Source organism: Sinohyriopsis cumingii, chromosome 5, assembly GCF_028554795.1.
Source record: "Sinohyriopsis cumingii isolate HCF-2022 chromosome 5, ASM2855479v2, whole genome shotgun sequence".
Classification (NCBI taxonomy): Eukaryota; Metazoa; Mollusca; class Bivalvia; order Unionida; family Unionidae; genus Sinohyriopsis; species Sinohyriopsis cumingii.
This window is the reverse complement of record NC_142965.1, coordinates 23941455-23964678: the sequence shown is the minus strand read 5'-3', so window position 1 is coordinate 23964678 and position 23224 is coordinate 23941455. Positions and strand designations below refer to the sequence as shown.

Genomic DNA, 23224 nt, shown 5'->3' with positions numbered 1-23224 from the left:
CATAGAGAATTCTTGGACAAAGACATTTATTGTAATTGTTTTCGGAATTCAAACACCGGAATCTTATTTCCTGTGGTACAACAAAGAACTGTTGAGATATCAATACTATACTGGCTACAGTAAACGTCATCGCCTTCAATTTTAGTTTTTGTCGGACTTATTTTTGGATTTTATTCTTAAAACCCTAAGTTCGTTTTTCCATTTTTACCTTGTTTTTCTGAGGAAATAAATTATTTATCAAATTTTACAAAGCTTGTTGTCTTCATTGTTTTCTTGTTACTGTTTATGAGAGCCTAAATACGTAATAGTGACCATTCATTGATTAATCTGGACGCGTTAGAATTTCCAGTAGCCAGCAATTGTTGTCGATAGGTTCTTCGAGAAAGGGGAAACAAGTGACTTCTAGCAGGATTCACGTCAGGGTTTGATTCGCTCGGTAAAGAGACCCCTTTGGCAGAGTACAGTAAGATGAAAAAGACGGGTCATTCTTTAATAAATGATCGTCATATGATCATGCTCTTGAAAACAATGTATAAATGTATGACAAATACGGGTATATTTATAACTGTATGACAAATAAGGGTATATTTATAACTGAAAAAGATGGAAGAAAGATTACATCATTAATTTGACCGTAGACTAAGACTAGTGTAATAAAACAAATGCGAATTGTATAATAACTGATCAAATTTAGTTCTTATGTCATCAAACAAAATTAATCTTTAAGGTTTTAAATCTTCGCATGTGCAAAATTTGTAAAATGACTGCTCCATTTCTTCACCTACACAAGTGCTGCGATTACCTGATAATACATAATTTGGGAATTTAATTTTCGGTACGTTAGCACCGTGTGCGTAAACCGTGTGCTACCCATTTCTATTGGACAATATAAGTGTAAGTTCAATAGGAAAGAATGTTGGAAAAATCTTTAATTTTGCAACATGTCGACTGACACCACAATTCAACACATTGACACCATTATTAAACACATTGACAAGACACTTAACCACATTGACAGCACAATTAACACATTCTAATATTGTGCAGTCGATATATAAATGGTGTCAGTATATGAGAGCCTGTATTGTAATTGCACTCAATTTAAAATGGCAAAGTGTGGTTTGCTTGATCTGTTACCGCCGTCTGTTGATTTTTTTCTCGTGCAGCAGTAAGCAATGTAACTGTGATGATATTACAGATAAGGTTACACATATGCTGAAGATTTCAGATATAACTGACCTCTGATAACATAATGAAATATAAAATAAAATTGTTATCAAAACGTATTGTACATTTTATCCTGAGATATCTTACGCACAGAACTTTTACCTTTCTTATCCAAAGTATTATTTAGCAATGTCCACGTTCCAATTTGGTGGTTTTCAATTAGCATGTAAACGCCATCTCTATTTTGCAATTGCAATAGTGAACTAATGGGCGTTGTGGGGGGATATGCTTCGAAAGTTGACTGTATGTTTTCTGCTATCGGATCTTTTCCTAAAAAAAAGGAGAAAGACATCCGTAGAATTTGCTGCACTGTGACATAAAAAATATGAAATTAAATGAAATAGTTAGGGCAAAGATTATATATATATATATATATATATATATATATATATATATATATATATATATATAGAGAGAGAGAGAGAGAGAGAGAGAGACAGAGAGACAGAGAGAGAGAGAGAGAGAAAGAGAGAGAGAGAGAGAGAGACAGAGAGAGGGATCGAGAGAGGTTTTGTGTGTGCGTGTGTACGTGTATATTACCACATATTCGATGTATCTAAAACGAATTGTAATCTATCCACATGCGGCAACAAACGCAGTACGACAGATTATCCCGTTATGTTTAATTCAAAGAGTAAGACATACGTGTTAATTCCACAAACTTCTGATTTAAGTTAGATTACAGACCTGCATTTTAATTTCTGAACTGTTCATATTTAAGCTAGATTACAAACATGCGCGGTGATTCCTGTTAGAAGAGGTGTAAAGGTCACAGGTGATATAATTGACTCCGTGCACAGATAAATCACACTGAAGCAGAGATTAAAAGACCTTTAACAAGTTGAATTTGATCTTATTTTACGTGTGAAGGGATATGAAATTGATGCATATTGCCTTATCAATAGTTCTTGTTTTGAGTGTAATTGTATCTTTTTAATTGACGTTTTGTTGATGTCTTCGTTATTTGCAAGGATTTAGAATTGATGTCCAAATTAAATTCGAACACTGGATGACCTCTCTCAATTTCACATGTACCGAAGAAGCAAACTTAATTCCCTCTCCCTCTCTGTCTCCCTCTCTGTCTGTCTGTATGTCTGTCTCCCCCTCCCCCCCTTCCTCTCTCTCTCTCTCTCAGCGACAACCAGGAAGCAGTTTGGTGCTAAAGCGTTAACACTTTTCAACATTTCTCGACGTGATGGTGAAACAGCATCCGCAATTTATAAATGCTGCCTCGGGCGAAGGATTGTAGACATTTAACGTAAATCTCTTTAAAGAGAAAATACACAAGGTAATTTTCGCCCTTTTCTCGACTTTGAAAAGGAATACTAGTTTCATTACACATATGTGTTGTGTGTGTGATTTGGATTTTTAACGCAGGTTTAACAATTTTTCAGTCATATCGCTACGATTTCTGCAGTGTGACAGTTTATAGTGATGTCTAGCAATGGGGCATCATGCCGCAAACATGTAGCATGATGTCCCACCCAGTCACATTATCCTGACACCACGCCGACCAGTCCTAACACAAACCTCTTAATGCTTTTAGTACCATTTTTGCAAGTCTTTGGCATGACTCGGCCGGGGATCGAACCCACGACCTCCTGCATCCGAGGCGGACGCTCTAACCACTAGGCCACCGGAGCGGTTTCATTACACATGTAATCGAATCGTTTTAAAATCACACACACTTGTCTCGGTCTGTAAGAATGCACAAAAATCTGCCCTGCTCTCTTCCTAATAACGCAAGGCTCCTTTCAAATTTTAAACCTAGTCGATTTTTAACCAGTGTTCTAAATTCGTTGGCCCTTTCACTTAGGCACACTCTGTATCAAGGGAAGGCATGCCCTCGAAACCCTTTCCTTATTATGAATGGAATACACGGACGACTATTTAAGTGATTTCAAGTTTGCTGAAGACGGATTGATGACTCCGGTTGATTTAGCCATACACGATTGTAAACAAGAAATTACAGGCCCATGTCTACATAACAACCTTGAAGGAATACTATACCGAACATTTTGCTTGAGGAAGAACCAACAATAGAAAGCCAGTAATTTATAAAAGGAAGAAGAAATAAGACAAGTTGACATAAAAGCTAAACTTGGAGTTACTTTAACAACTTGGAGCGTGAAAATAGAAGATAATATAATCTCTAAGGCAAATTGATTCCCAAAAAAACTACGACATAATCTTCGAATATCCCAGAAAGATACACAAAAGGTTTATATTGCTTGTGTCCAGTCCGCACCGAACGTTATATGGAATCGGTTCACAACTAATACTTCCAGTTCAGTACCCACGAATGTACTTCTAGTCTATTTTTAGAACATTTTTTCCTCTCTCATTTTGGTAGTGATAGAAGAGTTTTATTTATGCATTTTTGGTAGGGATTTAAAGGTAATTGTTTATTCTTGATAATATGAGCTCATGGTGTTGTTGTCTATGTGTATTTCGGCGACAGTGCACAGTGAGTAACAAGGCCTTGGTGATGATCTGGAAGTGAAATCTGTGTTCTGTTTACATGCTGCTATGTTGACAGTCCAGCATCTCAAAAAAGAGCAGGTCAACCTTTGACGAGAACTTCACCGTGATGTCATCTTTGAAGGTATTTTAGATTAACATATGATTTGTATTGATTGTCACAGTGGAAAGGTCAGTACTGAGAAACAAATGTAGAGAACATATAGTAAAATTAATTGTGTTCTATGTCCATATAATGCAGCAGGGGCCGATAACCTATAACAAGGGAAGCTAATCTAATGCAGATGTAGACTGAACAATGCCACACTTGGGTGCATTAGACAGTATTTGCAGACAGGTATTTTTGCTAAGGTATGACTATGTAATTTTCTAAATAATTCAAACGTCGGACTGTGTATGTATGGCCGCTGACTATTTTATGTGGATCGAATAAAAGGACTGTATAAGACACCCAAATTTATAGCTGTATACTAATATATATATATTTGATTTCAAAACCTTTACATTTTACTTACGTCCTGAAGTAAATCATTATATCATTCCAAAGTGTAGAGTGACAACTTTTACAGATGATAAATATGGCGACGTCTTCTTACCTGGGGAGGAAACAAGAAGAGCAGATATAATGAACCATGGCTTGTCTCTACCAGAACGTCTTATTACCTGCAAAAGAGAAATGCTACATGAAGCTGAAAGCTTTTCTATCTTAATCATTTTAATCCAATATTCTATTACCATGCTGATATATTGTAATCAATTCCATATATTGCCAGGCGTATCTTTTAAAATCAACTTAATTCAATAATGTTTACCAAGCATATCACTTTCAATCATTTTAATTCAATATTCAATTATCCAGCTTATTTTAAAATCAGTTTAATTCAACATTATATTACCAGGTGTATATATTTAATAAACTTAATTAAATAATGTATTATGTATATTTAATTAGAATTATTTGTTGGTTTTTCTTAATAGTGATATGTTATATACATTGTATTTAGTACTTGACCTTGTCTAAAATCAAGTTCATTGTGTACCTGACCAGTAACATTCATTTTGTAAACAAATAATACATAGTTAATATTTCTCTATGAGTGTGGATTGAATATTAGGATCATTATCAATGGAGGTAAATGTTTATTTTAATCTGAGTCTAGGACATTAGAATTCCCCCATGAAAAACCTGGTCTACCTGTCGCTTCCCATGTTCTCTATTATAACTTTAATAACATACCTTGTCTTATTAAAAACTAAGAATGTATTAGAAAGGAACTTTTGACCCTCATCCAAGTTCTATTCAAATTATTATTCACAGGAAATACAAAGTACTCATCTATATTATTATTGGACTGGAACATTAATCTGGAATTATAGCAAATTGCGACAAACATATTTGGATTATATTATTGTGATACATTAAAAGACTGTAGGCAAATCGTTACACTACTGGCCACTGGCACATTAATATACAGTATTCGAGATTTCAGGCACGTAAACACATTCAATATTGGAAATTAATTAGAATATCACAGGAATTCAGTTGGAATTTTATACATTTGGACTTAAAACTTCAATGACTTTTTCGGATTTAATTAATAATACTGTATGTTTTAAATTATCACTTTATATTCTAGGGTAATAATTTATTTGTTGAATTTACAAATATTGTTTGGGTTTAACTGTTTCGTTGCTTGATAAAATGACCATATAGTCGTAATATTATTAAGAGACACTTATATTGTAATCAATTTAATTCAATACTGTATTATCAAGTTTTAAAAAACCATCAATTTAATTCAATATTATCAATTTTTTAAAATCAATTTAATTCAATATTGTATTATCAAGCGCATTTTTAATCAATTTAATTCAATATTGTATTATCAAGTTTTTTTTAAAAATCAATTTAATTCAATATTATATTATAAAGCTCATTTGTAATCAAATTAATTCAATGTTGTATTATCAAGCTCATTTTTATTCAATTTAATTCAATATTGTATTATGAAGCTTATTTTTATTTTATTTAATTCAATATTGCATTACCAAGCTCATTTGTAATTTAATTCATTATTGTATTATCAAGCCCATTTGTACTCAGTTTAATTCAATGTTGTATTATCAAGATCACTGCAATCAGTTTAATTCAGTATTGTATTATCAAGATTTTTTTAATCAATGTAATTCAATACTGTATTTTCAAGCTCATTTGTAAAGATATTAATTAAATATTGTATTATGAAGCTAATTTGTAATCAATGTAATTAAATATTGTATTATCAAGCTCATTTGTAATCAATTTAATTCAATATTGAACTATCAAGCTAATTATTATTCAATTTAATTCAATATTGTATTACCAAGCTCATTGGTCATTAAATTCAATATTGTATTATCAAGCTCATGTTTATTTAATTTAATTAAATATTGTATTATCAAGGTCATTTGTAATTTAATTCAGTATTGTATTATCAAGCACATTTGTAATCAATTTAATTCAGAATTGTATCATCATGCTCATTTTTAATCAATGTAATTCAATATTGTATCACCATGCTCATTTGTAATCCATTTAATTCAATAATGTATCATCAAGATCATTTTTCCCAATCCAATATGGTATTATCAAGCTCATTTTTATTCAATTTAATTCAATATTGTATTATGAAACTTATATTTTTCTAATTTAATTCAATATTGCATTACCAAGCTCATTTGTAATTTAATTCAATACTGTATTATCAAGCTCATTTGTAATCGATTTAATTCAGCATTATATTATAAAGATTTTTGAATCAATGTAATTCATTATTGTATTTTCAAGCTCAATTTTTAATCACTTTAATTCAATATTGTATTATGAAGCTCAATTTTATTCAATTTAATTCAATATTGTATTATGAAGCTTATTTTTATTTAATTCAATATTGCATTACCGAACTCATTTCTAATTTAATTCAATATTGTATTATCAAGCTGATTTGTCATCATTTTAATTAAATATTGTACCATCGAGCTCATTTTTAATCTATGTAATTCAGTATTGTATTATTAAGCTCATCTGTAATCAATTCAATTCTATGTTGTATTATCAATCTAATTTTTATTCAGTTTACTTCAATATTGTATTATGAAGCTTATTTTTAATTCAATATTGCATTACCATTTGTAATTTAATTCAATATTGTATCATCAAGCTCATTTGTAATCAATTTAATTCAATATTGCATTACCAAGCTCATTTGTAATTTAATTCAATATTGCATTACCAAGCTCATTTGTAATTTAATTCAATATTGCATTACCAAGCTCATTTGTAATTTAATTCAATATTGTATTATCAAGCTCATTTGTAACCAATTTAATTCAATGTTGTATTATCAAGATCATTCGTAATCAATTTAATTCCTTATTGTATTATCAAGATTTTATTAATCAATATCAAGCTCAATTTTATTCAATTTAATTCAATATTGTATCATCACGCTCATTTGTAATCAATTTAATTCAATATTGTATTATCAAGCTCATTTTTAATCAATGTAATTCATTATTGTATCATCACGCTCATTTTTAATCAATGTAATTCAATATTGTATCATCATGCTCATTTGTAATCAATTTAATTCAATATTGTATTATCAAGCTCATTTTTAATCAATGTAATTCATTATTGTATCATCACGCTCATTTTTAATCAATGTAATTCAATATTGTATCATCATGCTCATTTGTAATCAATTTAATTCAATATTGTATTATCAAGCTCATTTTTAATCAATGTAATTCAATATTGTATCATCACGCTCATTTTTAATCAATGTAATTCAATATTGTATCATCATGCTCATTTGTAATCAATTTAATTCAATATTGTATTATCAAGCTCATTTTTAATCAATGCAATTCAGTATTGTATCATCATGCTCATTTTTAATCAATTTAATTCAATATTGTATTATCAAGCTTTTTTGTAACCATTTTCATTAAATATTGTATTAATAAGTTTATTTTTTTAAAATAACTTTAATTCAGTCTTGTGTTACCAAGCTTATCCTTTCTCCCAAATCTACCGGAAGGTGCCTAATCATATCTACAACTTCTTGATGGGACAAATGAGGCATGAATTGACTGTTTAGAAGAACTAGTTCATCAGCGTCCCTGAAATAATAATAATAATAATAATAATAATAATAATAATAATAATAATAACGTACAGGCCACTGGCCCATGATACATATCCATTCATCATGTGGAACAAAACGATATTATAATGCGTGACAAAAGAACATCATATCTATTGAAAGTGATATACGTGAAAGTAATCATTTTTGCATTTTTCGAATTGGGTGAGTTACAAGTATATATTACACAGTAAACATACAAACGAATTTAAGGGGAACCCTAAAACCTGTATGGAGCAGGTTTCGTGATATTGATCTAGAGTCTTATATGGCAGGAGTCGTTGATAAAACGATTTCTCGATTCTTTAAGGCTTTTATGTAAACATTGCAAAATTAGTCATCAAAATGTTAATATTACCATTTTGTATAAAAGAGCTAAATTTTTCTAAAGTTGGATTTTATTTTGCGTAGGTGGGTATATATTTTGTTCTTATTTCTCCATATAGCGGACAAGCAGTAATACAATATAATTCATTTCCGATGATAACTTTTCAAATTTGACAATCTTTCCTCATAGCAATTACTTTCATATCTTCTCGTATTACATCTGATTGGCAAGTTCGCCACTCTAAGCAAAGTGATTATATAACAAAGATCGATATCTCCCAACAATTCTATGTATCTTTGACAAGTGAATTGTACTCCCAATGACCTCTATAAATGTAGTCTTTCCATCTACTTAATCTCATCCTGCAGCTTTTGCCTAAAAATATCTTCACATCTCTGGCTGAACAATCTCAGAAATTTATTTTCATTATGTACGTCCAGCGTACGCCAAACATTTCCTAATCTAATTGTAAATAGAAGCTTTTTAACATTGTTAGCCCAGCAGTAACAATCCCCCCCCCCAATCTTAACTGTAAATTGTAGCATTGTTTAGGATATCTGTCTTCTGGCATTTTTTGTACTCTTAGCCAATATTTCAAAATTCGTTAATGTCTTATATACTGTATACTAATTCTTCCTAATTTGTTATATACGAATGCATTTGGATTAGACTTAGATGTACCAAGAATATATTTAATAAATGACAAATGAGCTTTTTCAATATTATTGGCATCTTTAAACCCCCAAACCTCAGCCCCATAGTTAAGGATGTGAGATATCTTCGCATCAAACAGACGAAGCAATCCAGTTACGGGTAATCTACCAACGTTTGAAAGATCTTGCTTCAAAATATACATAGCCTTCGGCACCTGCAAGGATAGTGTTTTCTGGCACATATACCAAGAGATTTTCGAAGAAAATATGCATCCTACATACTTATAATATGAATCAATCTTTACCTCTGTATGGCCATAGTACCACGCTTCGTAACTTCTGAAATAGCGACCTCTGTGAAATATAACCACTCTTGTTTTTTCCCCATATTCACCTTTCATTTCCACTTTAGGCAACATGTATGCAGCCTGTTGAGCATGTTTTGCAACTGGTGAGCAGTTTCAGGAAAGACAATTAAATCGTCTACATACAACAGTAAAACTGGTTCTAATGTTCCACCCACACTCCCCTGTTTCCTTCAGCTATAAAGAGTTTCAAATCTTTCCAAAATAAAGAAAAGAGTAAAGGCGATAAAACACAACCTTGACGTACACACAAACGGCATCTAAGCACATCGCTAATACGGTTATTGGACTTAACACATTATTGTACGTCATTATAAATTGCCCTAATAACTCTTAACATTTTTCCCCTAATATTTTCACTGACTAACATTTGGTACAGTAAATGTCTCTTTGTCATATCAAAGGCTTTTTCATAGTCAAGAAACTCTGCACATAATATACCTCTACATTTGCTTAAAATATTTACAAATTAAATAGATGTTATCTGCTGTAGAATACCCCGCTATAAATCCTGCTTGCTCTTGACTCAGTAATTCGTTTTCCTCCACCCATTCATTTATTCTGTTATTTAAAATCGATGTAAACACTTTGATTAATACATGCAGTAGACTAATGTCTCTGTAATTGGAGGGTTCATTTGCATCCCTTTCTTCAAAATTGGTATGATGATAGCCGTTGACCAATATTCTGGATAATATCCAATATCAAATATTTTATTAAATAATATTGTCAATATTGGTGCTATTATGTTTCTCGTACATATAAAGAAGTCGCTGAATAAAGTATCGATTCCCCCAGCTTTGTCATGATTCAGTTTACTCAATGCTAGGCGTACCTCCTCTTCTGTGATTATTCTATCTAAAGTCTTATGAATTAGTGGAATGTTTTCATTTTCCTGTATCTTGTCAACAGAACGGGAAAAATTAAATAATTCTGAAAAATATTCATAGCAAGTTGCAGACGTGATATTGCTTTGCGTACCAGTACTTAGATTCTTTGCAATGTGCCAGAAAAGTATTGTTAGAGTATAATGCAGATTTAAAAAAAAATCAATTCCTATTTTGCTTGCCTCTTGTAAGAGATTTATATATATTTCTATAAAAGTTAAAATCTTCAAGCGATTAGCTTGTGCCTTCTAATCTGAACTGTTTTAGATATATTATGGCTTTGCTTTTGGCGGTTGTGCAGTCTGTGTCAAATCAAGGCTGACATTTAACAATTCTTCTTGGAGATGTCACAGCTTGGTTTTGCTTTCTATTGATTGTCTTCATTTTGCTTGCTGCATCATGGTAAATATCAGCAATTGTTTCGACGCATTCATTAAGTTTGTGATTGTTTATGTCATTTAAAATCTTATCCATATTTTGCTAAAACATAATCTATTGTTGTGGACGAGTTGCCATGGATACGTGTAAATTTCAGTATCCCTTTATCTGATCCACATCTACCATTCCAGACATTTGGCTAGTTGTAAAAGTTTTTCTCCACAGTGATTTATCTCCCTTACGTCTTGATTAGCCCGATTAAACATTTCTTTGTCTTCTATATAATTAAATTCTCGAAGAAGGTCAATAATACTGTCATATTTGATGATGATGATAATAATAATAATAATAATAATAATAATAATATAAAAACAAAGTTGGAAGAGTTGAAAAAGCTGCTTCTTCAAAACAATGAACTAGATCTACATTAAAATCAAAGCCCACAGATAACAATAATTTTAAATCTAGACTAGAATCAAAGCAATCATAGACAACAACGATTTAAATCTACACTGAAATCAAAGGCCCTATTTACAGCAATGATCTCTATCTACCTGATATCAAAGCCCCTATAGACAATAATGATGCAGATTTACAGTGCCATCAGAGAAAACAGTGATCCAAATCTAATTGAAATCAAAACCCCTATAGACAACAATGATCTAAATCTACACTGAAATCAAAGTTCATATAGACAACAATGATCTAAATCTACACTGAAATCAAAGTCCATATAGACAACAATGATCTAAATCTACAATGAAATCAAAGCCCGAACAGACAACAATGATCTAAATCTACACTGAAATCAAAGTCCATATAGACAACAATGATCTAAATCTACAATGAAATCAAAGCCCGAATAGACAACAATGATCTAAATCTACACTGAAATCAAAGCCCATATAGACAACAATGATCTAAATCTACACTGAAATCAAAGCTTATATAGACAACAATGATCTAAATCTACACTGAAATCAAAGCCCATATAGACAACAATGATCTACATCTACACTGAAATCAAAGCTGATATAGACAATAATGATCTAAATCTACACTGAAATCAAAGCCCATATAGACAACAATGATCTAAATCTACACTGAAATCAAAGCCCATATAGACAACAATAATCCAAATCTATACTAAGATGAAAGTTATCATAGACAACAATGATCTAATCTACACTGAAATCAAAGCCCATATAGACAACAATGATCCAGATCTATACTAAGATGATAGTTATCATAGACAACAATGATCAAAATCGACACTGAAATCAAGGACCCTATAGATAACAATGATCTATAGATGTACACTTAAATCATGGCAATAATAGAAAACAATGTTCTAGATCTATAATGAAATCACAGCAATTACAGACAACAATGATCTAACTATATACGGAGATCAAATCAATCAAAGACATCAATGTTCTAAGTATTTATGGAGGTCAAAGCAATCAAATACATCAATGATCTAAGTATATATGGAGATCAAGGCAATCAAATACATCAATGATCTAAGTATATATGGAGATCAAAGCAATCAAAGATATCAATGTTCTAAGTATATATAGAGATCAAAGAAATCAAAGACATCAATGATCTAAGTATATATGGAGATCAAAGCAATCAAATACATCAATGATCTAAGTATATATGGAGATCAAAGCAATCAAATACATCAATGATCTAAGTATTTATGGATATCAAAGCCATCAAAGATAATAATGATCTAGATCGATGCTGACATCAAGGCCCTTACAGACAACAATGATAGAGAGTGATGCTGACATCAAGGCCCTCACAGACAACAATGATAAAGATCGATACTGATATCAAGGCCCTTACAGACAATGATCTAGATCGATACTGACATCAAGGCCCTTACAGACAACAATGATCTAGATCTATACTGACATCAAGGCCCTCACAGACAACAATGATAAAGATCGATACTGATATCAAGGTCCTTACAGACAATGATCTAGATCGATACTGACATCATGGCCCTTACAGACAACAATGATCTAGATCTATACTGACATCAAGGCCCTTACAAACAATGATCTAGATCAATACTGACATCAAGGCCCTTACAGTCAACAATGATCTAGATCGATACTGACATCAAGGTCCTTACAAACAATGATCTAGATCGATACTGACAACAAGGCCCTTACAGACAACAATGATCTAGATACTGACATCAGGTCCTTACAGACAACAATGATCTAGATCGATACTGACATCAAGGCCATTACACACAACAATGATAAAGATCGATACTGACATCATAGCCCTTACGGACAGCAATGATATATATCTATAGTGACATCAAGGCCCTTACAGACAACAATGATCTAGATCGATACTGACATTAAGGCGATTACAGAAAACAATGATATAGATCGATACTGACATCAAGGCCCTTACAGACAACAATGATCTAGATCGATAATGACGTCACGGTCCTTACAGACAACAATAATCTAGATCGATACTGACATCAAGGCCCTTACAGACTACAATGATCTAGATCGATACTGACATCATGACCCTTACATACAAAAATTATATAGATCAATACTGACATCATCGCCTTTACAGACAACAATGATCTAGATCGATGCTGACATCAAGGCCCTTACAGACAGCAATGATCTAGATCGATACTGGCATCAAGGCCCTTACAGACAGCAATGATCTAGATCGATACTGACATCATGACCCTTACATACAAAAATGATATAGATCAATACTGACATCATCGCCTTTACAGACAACAATGATCTAGATCGATGCTGACATCAAGGCCCTTACAGACAGCAATGATCTAGATCGATACTGACATCAAGGCCCTTACAGACAGCAATGATATAGATTTATACTGGTATCAAAAACATCATAAACAATGATCTAAATCTACTATGAACTCAAACCCGTACTGACAACAATGATCGGGATCTATAATGAAATCAAAACCCGTACTGACAAGAATGATCTAGAACTACACTGAAATCAATGTCCCTATAAACAATAATGATCTAGATGACACTGATATTAAAGATATCATAGACAACAATGATATAGATGACACTGATATTAATTATAGAATAGACAACAATGATATAGATCTATACTATAAACACAGTCCCTACAGACAACAATGATATAGATCTATACTAAAAACACAGTTCCTACAGACAACAATGATATAGATCTATGCTAAAAACACACTCGCTACAGACAACAATGATATAGATCTATACTAAAAACACAGTCCCTACAGACAACCATGATATAGATCTATACTAAAAACACAGTCGCCGCTACATGCAACAATGATATAGATCTATACTAAAAACACAGTCCCTACAGACAACAATGATATAGATCTATACTAAAAACACAGTCCCTACAGACAACAATGATATAGATCTGTACTAAAAACACAGTCGCTGCAGACAACAATGATATAGATATATACTAAAAACAGTCCCTACAGACAACATTGATATAGATCTATGCTAAAAACACATTCCCTACAGACAACAATGATATAGACCTATACTAAAAACAGTCCCTACATACAACAATGATATAGAGCTATACTAAAAACACAGTCCCTACAGACAACAATGATACAGATCTATACTAAAAACACAGTCCCTACAGACAATAATGATATAGATCTATACTAAAAACACAGTCGCTACAGACAACAATGACAAAGATCTATACTAAAAATACAGTCCCTACAGACAACAATGATATATATCTATATTAAAAACACAGCCCCTACAGACAAAAATGATATAGATCTATACTAAAAACACAGTCCCTACAGACAACAATGATCTAAATGCACACTGATATTAAATATATCATAGACAACAATGATATAGATCTATACTAAAAACACAGTCCCTACAGACAACAATGACCTAAATGCACACTGAAATCAAAGCCTCTGTCTACAATACTTGATTTTCACTATCACAGCCCTTACAGACAACAACGGCCGAAATCTCCACTACTATAACTATAGCATGATAAGTAAAGAAAATATTCACCGCAAATTGTAAAGGAAACGTTTGTGGGTGAGGGTTAAGATAAAGAAATAACGTTATAGACATGGCTACGAAGTCACAAATGGGCAGGCCCGGCCCTAGGGCAAGGCGAACGAGACAACCGCCTTGGGCCCCGCGCTTTCAGGAAATCAACTCCGCAATGCAGTTTTTTTGCTTGGGGCCCCGCGCTCATCGCTTGCTGCCTTGGGCCCCGCACATCCTAGGGCCGGGCCTGCAAATGCGAAAATATAATTTGAGATAATCGACAGTAAAACTTACACAAGCTTTATGTCTGAAGCCACTGTGTCTGGTTTAATATTTCTGAATTCGTGCTTAAGGTAATGGTTTCCTTTGATCATGTACGGCGTGCTAGATATATTGGCACCAAAATCGTCTCCAAGTTCGTGGTCCTGCTTTTTGTGCTGCACACGTAAGATTGTAGTATCTGTCTCGTCTACCTATAGCAAAGAAAATATCAACACCATTAAAATTACCTTCTCACATACATTTGCTTTGCAATGAAGAAGAAGATGACGACGATGATGATGATATCATCATCATCATAATGATGACCATGGTCTTGATAAGAAGAAGAAGAAATAGAACAAGAACAAGAAGGAGGAGGAGGAGGACTTCTAAGTGGCAGCAGAAGATCTGGTACTCATAATCAGCAAGGTAAAAGCAAGTGTACATAATCAAGGATGGTTATGACAATCAAATATTCAGGAAATGCAAGAACCAAATCTAATGTGACGTCAAAAGTAGACATACAAAATTATCCCTAGTCTGTACCACGGCAGCTGGCATCTGTGTAATGATGTGGATTTTAGCTACTGAATAAAATGCTACGATCAAATGGCAGAAAAAGTGGTTGCGAAAAGCATGGTCAACATTCTAACATCCAGTCTATTCAAAAGATACAACATATGAGGTCACATATATACTGGCAGACAAGGAGAGGAGCTTTATCGACACTATAAAAACAACATTGCTATGAGTTCTCTATGTCGTGCATAAGGAACAGGGAAAAACAACAAAATGGAATGAAATCAACAGAGAAAAACTTGGTAACTTCAGAAAGAGATTGTATCACTTACGGTGGGGGCACTCGATGAAATATCAGGACATGCTAGGGAAACCCTTAATGCTGGACCTACCATAGCCTTAAGATGCTAGGAAAACCCATTATACCAGAATTGCTATAGCCTGAAGAAGCGAGGAAAATCCCTAATGCCGGACACTCATGGGAACAGCAAAGCTATCGCAGCAAGTTATTGTCATCTAAGGTATGTATAGTTTTACGATCTCAGATAAAAGCCCCAAAATTACACAATTAAGGGACTAATACTACTACTACTACTACTACTACTAATAATAATAATAATAATAATAATAATAATAAGAAGAAGAAGAAGAAGAAGAATCTCTCTCAACACTGAACAAGGACCTCGAGACCAAGAGCCACAGGAAGTGATCCTACTTCAACATCAAAAGAGTAAGAATTCATTCATTACAGTGAAATATGCTTTCCACAGTACAACGCTATCAAAGCTTCCCATTAAATCATTAATACGATGAAATGTTCAATACATATCTGGGAAAATGAACCTAATCTCATTCAAAAAATACAACCGAGTAATGATTCAGTGACAAATACCGATAGTACAGAAAAGTATGCATGGTTGATTTTTAAATGGCGTCATGTAAAATGACCCTATGGTTCTCAAACTGTACTGTACTGTACTATAGTTGTCAGAACTACATCCCAAAATGTACGATTGTATTAGGCGAACTAGTTTTTCGACAATGTGGTCCATAAATAAACGAATGCTTAATTTAAAGTACCTCCCATTCGGGTAGTCCTTATAAAAATAGTTTTTGAAGGAGATATAAGGACACACGTCAGTAACTACATGGGTCCTTTTTGCCATCGTTGTCGAAGATAGCAAGGATTGAGTGTATGGTAAGGAATACTCGTCACAGTGAGTCATTGTTTGGAATACTAGTCACAGCTCTTCACTGTTTGGCTTGTCACAGCGATTCATTGTTTGGTAAAGGCATACAAGTCACAGCGATTCATTGTTTGGCATACTAGTCCCAGCGAATTATTATTTGGTAAAGAAATACGAGTCGCAGCGATTCATTGTTTGAAATACTAGTCACAGTGATTCATTGTTTGGAATACTAGTCACAGCTCTACACTCTTTGGCTTGTCACAGCGATTCATTGTTTGGTAAAAGGCATACTAGTCACAGTGATTCTTTGGTAAAAGGCATACTAGTCACAGCGATTGATTGTTTGGCATACTAGTCACATCCAGTGATTGTTTAGTAAATCAATGCTAGTCACAGCGATTCATTGCTTGGTAAAGGCATACTAGTCACAGCGATTCATTGTTTGGTAAAGGCATACTAGTCACAGCGATTCATTGTTTGGTAAAGGCATACAAGTTACAGCGATTCATTGTTTGATAAAAGGCATACTAGTCACAGTGATTCATTGATTGGTAAAGGCATACTAGTCACAGCGATTCATTGTTTGGTAAAGGCATACAAGTTACAGCGATTCATTGTTTGGTAAAAGGCATACTAGTCACAGTGATTCATCGATTGGTAAGGGAATTATTATCGCAGAAATTCATTGTTTGGTAAAGGCATGTTATTTACCGCATTTGTTTGTTTGGTATAATAGTCATTGCGATTCATTGTTTCGTAAAGACGTAGAAATCATTACGATTCATAGTTTGGTAAAGAAATACTAGCCACAGCAGTTCAATATTTCGTAAAGTAATAATAATCAAAGCGTTTAATTGTTTGGTAAAGAGGTACTTGTCACAGCGATTCATAAAGGCATTCAAGTTTCAGCGATTCCCTTGCTGGTAAAAGGATACTGGTCACAGCGATTCATTGTTTGGTGAAGGCATACAAGTCACAGCGATTCATATTTTGGTAAAGGAACACTAGTCACATCGCTTCATTGTTTGGTAAAGAATTGCTAGACACAATAAAACTATGCTTGGTAAGGAATATTAGTCAAAGTGATTCATTATCTGGCATATTAGTCACATCCATTCATTTTTGGTAACAACGTACAAGTCTCGGCGATTCATTATTTGATAAAAGAATCCTAGTCACAGTGATTCATTGTTTGGTAAAAAGATAATATTGTTCGCAACAGTTCATTGTTTGGTGAAGAAATACTAGTCGAATCCCGGACAAAACATTATTATTCTGAAATAACATACTTACAGTTTGAAGACTGCAGGAAAAGAATTTCTTCAGTTGTTCACTGTATACATATGGTTTGTATCCCAATTTACTGTAGTGTTTCAGGTAAGTTGGGTCAATAATTTCCGTTAGATTATTTAACACTTGAACTGTGATCTGATTGGCCACTATTGCATCTGCCTCGAGATCATCTTCACCATCTTCCTGATCATCATTAGAAGGTATTGTAGACAATGACTTGCTGTGAGTGTTTAATTCAGATGAATCCAGCATTGCGTCTCCGACATCGGTTAGGCTTTGTCGATGACAAGGTTGCCGAGAGTAAATTATCTCTTCTTTTTGAAAGTAATTTAATTCGTCCTCAACAGAAATGTTAATAGAGTAGCTCTCGCACCTGTCCTGACTTTCCATTGATTTTCTTATTCGATTAACGTCGCCCTCGAGAGGACTTTATATCACCCTGAAAATGAATATTGGGAGAAATATTGAATGAAATGCAGAGTTAAGATTCTCTACAACTCAAATACCCATTTAAACGCTGGATTTTTAAACGAAAGCTACGATGTAAACGTTTGTGTGCTAAAGGAACGATTTTGCGAAAATATTTGCATATTAACATTTTTTACAACACTAACAAGTTGATATCTCACATTTATAAAACGTCACAAGTCCATACTGGCTTTGCTCAAGCTTGTAATGGAGGCAATTACGTATAACTTATATACGCAGTGACTCAATGAAAGCCTGTAACAGACGTAATTATGTACTCCTTAAATACACAGATACTCAATGCAACTTTGCAACAGACGCAATTATGTACAACTTAAATACAAAGGTACTCAATGCAAGCCCGTAACAGAGGCAATTATGTACTACTTAAATACACAGGTATTCAATGCAAGCTTGTAACAGACGCAATTATATACTACTTAAATAGATAGGTACTCAATCCAAGATTGTAAGAGAGGCAATTATGTACTTCTTAAATACACAAGTACTCAGTGTAAGCTTGTAACAGACACAATTGTGTACTACTTAAATACATAGGTACTCAATGCAAGCTTGTAACAAACGCAATTATGTACTACTTACATACACAGGTAATCAATACAAACCTGTAACAGAGGTAACTGTGTACTACATAAATACATAGCTACTTAATGCAAGCCTGTAACAGACGTAATTATGTATTACTTAAATACACATATACTCAATGCAAGCTTGTAACAGAGGCAATTATTTATTACTTAAATACATAGGTATTATATGCTAGCTTGTAACAGAGGTAATTATGTACTCCTTAAATACGCAGGTACTCAATACAAGCCTGTGACAGGCAATAATATAATCCTTAAATACACAGGTACTCAATGCAAGCCTGTAACAGAGGCAATTATGTACTCCTTAAATACACAGGTTATCAATGCAATCCTGTAACACACGCAATTATGTACTGCTTCAATACACAGGTACTCAATGCAAGCTTCTAACAGAGACAATTAAGTACTAGTGAAATACACAGGTACTCAATACAAGCCTGTAACAGAGGCAATTTTGTACTACTTCAATTCAAAAGTTATCAATGCAAGCTTGTAACAGAGGCTGTTAAGTGCCTCCTTAAATACGCAGGTACCCAATCCGGATCCTTACAATCTCTGGCCAGACAAAAAGACAAGAATTGCTTAGTTTTGCTCTTGTCATCTTGAGAAAATCACTCTCCTTTCAAGCAATGTTATTTCGTAAGCTTTTTTCCTCCCATTTTATGATGTATATTCTTAATTAGCAAATATATAGAAAATCGCAGTTTCATGCAGCAAACACCACACAAACAGGTGATTGGTGTAATGAGCGTGACTCTGATAAATGCTGGAAAGCAATTCTTGCTCTCTATATATGAAAGTTAGTAGTAATTATTGATCTATTCCAGTATACGTATTGTAACAAACCAACCCAACGGGTTTACCTGCTCCTGACCGAGCGATGTCAAACCCTGACGCGATTCCGCTAGACGTCATAATTTCCCCTGATTCCAAAGACTTCCATACAACTACTGTTGTAAACTGGAAAGTCCAACGTGTCCATTTTATAAATAATTTTACTCTAAATAATACAAGACGACAAATCTCACAACTTCCCAATTGTCTATCAATCGCACAACTTCATGGTTTCTCTTCATTAACATTCCGTAACGTATCATCAGCATTTTACGCCGTACATACAAGTCTACCAACTAATACAGGGAACTATATTTATTACGCCACCTTAGGCAAGTCAAATCATCGTTTTATGCCACATTTTGCCTGTATCTTTGCATCAAATTTGCCACCATGGCAACAATAAACGGTACCTGCCGACGACGGAACAGTCCCTTCTCGTTTATTCCAATGTGTAATTTACCAGTCTTCAATCATAAATACTGTACCTGAGGTCACATAACTAATGTACACCACTAGATTTCAATAGGGACCATCGAACTTCAGGGACACATACATGGCATCAAGGAAACTCACTAGCACATTACTCCGTGACGTTTGCTTCTAGGAATTGGCTAATTATTTCGGGCTAAGAAATCTATTCCCAGCACTGACATCCCATAATCAAACAAATAATCACAAAATATAAGGGGGTCCCGAGTGGCCGAGTGGTCTAAAGCGCTCACCGTTCCGGATCACTGCCATCTCACCTCTGTCTGCTTATGTTCGAGTCCAAGGCTCGGTTAGCGTGGGTACGTGGGAAAGTCTGCCAGTAGCTTCTCGTGGGTCGGTGGTTCTTTCCTGGGTTTTCCAGGGTTCTTCCTCCACCAGTTATACTGGCCGCCATATATGGCCTACCTTGTGCTGAAAATGGCGTTAAACCCTAGAACAACAACAACAACAACAAAATATAAGAATTCCTTAAAACGGGGCGCTATAAACAAATGCGCATACTCCTAATTTATTGCAGTATTATTTCAAAATTTCGAATTTTACGCCTTATTGGTTTGAATTCTACAAAATCAATGACAACCTAGCGGCTATTGATCAACAAAAAAATAAGCAAGAGCGCCATCTATTTCTGAATATAAACAATGTAGCCGTAAATTGTATCTCGGATAATTGACTGACTTTTTATTAATAATAACCATAAAATAATTCATAATACCAACAACAGAGAAATATCCCACCAAAAGTTGCAATTATAAGTGTGTTAATGGACTCTAAACACATACTGGTTGTATTTTATTTAATTTGCGTGTGTTATGTGTTTATGCTCTTTCAAACAGTAACAAGAAAAGGGTGAAGACAACAAGCTTTGTAAAATTTAACAAATAATTTATTTCCCTAGAAAAACAAGGTAAATATTAGAAAACCAACTTACGGTTTTACGAATCAAATTCAAAATAATTCCAAGAATAATCAAAGAATTGAAAAATAGAAGTCCTAGTTAAAAAAAAGTCCTAACGAAACTGAGTTCGAATCCCGATGAAATCCAAAATGGAAGGTGATGACGTATGCTGTGGTCAGCGTCGTACTGATGTGTCAACAGTTTTTTTTGTTGAATTACAGAAAATAATATTGCAGTTTTTGAATTCAATGTAAATTTCGATAACTGTCCTTGTCCAAGAATTAATTTAGAGCACAAGTATTTCCAGGGGAAAAGAATTTCTTGGAATCCAAAGGATTTGAAGAGAAAACAATATAATTAGCCCAAACAACTGGTCACAATGAATAATTTCTAGAGACTCAATATTATACAGTCCTCTACTTGACATCAGGTCACAATTAGCATTTCCTAAACAAAATGCATTACCTAATGGAAACTTTCATTCAGGAAGGTCCAAAATGTTTACAAAACACAATATTAGTTATAATTAGAAGGTCTGTAACTGAAATTATACTATGTGGTAAACAACAGTTAGACATAGAATTTGATTGGGATTTTCCTATTTACTCGACTCAGATGGAGATAAACATGTTATTTACAAAACCAAAATCAACAATTCAGGACAAGTAGAAAAGTATTTTGTCAAGGTCAAGTCCAAAATACAATTATCCTTATCACATAATGAATAAAAAAAAATAACTAACAATGCCAATTAAATGTATATAACATATGACTGATTTGAAGTCAATGATACTGACTTACGTTATTACACTATAACATACTGTGAATACCATTGATTGTACAAACTAGGTGTATTGTTAGAAGCTGCTGGCAATGGGTTTCCCCATGATCTTTAATTCAAACTCTTGTAAGGGTTTTCGCCAGGATGTTTTATAGAAACTGCTACTTCTGACGATGTACCAATTTCTTAAAGTCCGCAATAATTCAGAATCACTGACTTTAACGAACTAAGAATCGTGATACATGTAAAAATGTCTGGAACACGTTTGATAGTCAGCTTTCACGGGATTAGAATCAATGATTCGGGTCATTTCTAATGGACTATTTGTACAGACAATAATATAAACAGATGCAAATCAAACTTGACGACACCTTCAATCACGTGGCATTCGAACAAGATATAATAAAAGGGCGAAGATCAGCACTCTGAAACACCGAATGATGATTGCTTCAAAATGAAAGATCCTAAACTGGATTGATGGATGTTCAGCTGAGTACCCTATTAACGGTGTAACACAAACAATCATGATTTGTTTATGGGTAGTCCTGGACCAGTAGTTCCTATTCCGTTAATAATTAGAAAACCCAGATGAGTTTCTGTACATTTACTTTTTCATTTTTATCTTCCATTTTATTCTCCTGCATCAGTAATCAACGAGTGAGGCACTGGTCACTGTGAATGATTCTGAAGTGACCTCAGACCGGAGAGTTCTGAAGAGAAGGTTCTATTACCACGGCAAGTGAGAAATATAGTGATCGTCGGTAGTAGGATATAAAAGTATTAAAAAAATTAGGGTAATATTTTAATAAATCTAGGGCATGTGCATTTTATATTTAGTCTCTATTTTGTGCTTTGCTAGATTTTTGTGATTACATGTTTGATTGTTGGCAGTCGGTCTTGGGGTAATATTTCTCAGCTCGAGTAATTAGCAAATTTCAACGTCAGGAGTGCAGTGTTCATGAGATTTTATGATGGCATCGTTTAGGTTTGTAGTTGACTTCAGGTCAGAGACGGATAAAAAGGTCCTTTAGCCAAGCAGTTCCTTTTTGTGTCTAAGGGTGTTGATTGGCTGAGTATTTCCATGTGAAGTACTTGTGATAGGGACTGATATTTTGTACAGTGGAATAATTGAGAAGGGGTTGTTCCATAATCTGGAGACGCCTTTCATTGTTGCTATGAAGGTAAATGTAGTGAAGAGAGACAGATGAAGTGTGGTTCAAAACTGTGGTTCGACTGACTCGGGATTGGAATCGGAAAATAGTTCCCCGCATTGGGGTTTTGAGCTGTGATTTCTATTTTATGGTATTTGA

At 33.8% G+C, this 23224-nt stretch overlaps 1 protein-coding gene across 4 annotated transcripts in view; it reads right to left on the bottom strand.

The window, feature by feature from the left end:
* LOC149798791 (uncharacterized) overlaps positions 1 to 23224 on the bottom strand; it is a 144001-nt gene that overhangs the window by 16128 nt on the left and 104649 nt on the right. For all 4 annotated transcript variants that reach the window (XM_089957674.1, XM_089957671.1, XM_089957672.1 and 1 more), the window contains exons 2-6: positions 17831 to 18269; positions 14862 to 15040; positions 7758 to 7872; positions 4305 to 4371; positions 1330 to 1497 (exon numbers count right to left, since the gene is read on the bottom strand). In XM_089957674.1, coding sequence (XP_089813800.1) covers positions 1330 to 1497; positions 4305 to 4371; positions 7758 to 7872; positions 14862 to 15040; positions 17831 to 18220 — 919 coding nt within the window. In that variant the 5' untranslated portion in view covers positions 18221 to 18269. The remainder of the gene's footprint in view (positions 1 to 1329; positions 1498 to 4304; positions 4372 to 7757; positions 7873 to 14861; positions 15041 to 17830; positions 18270 to 23224) is intronic.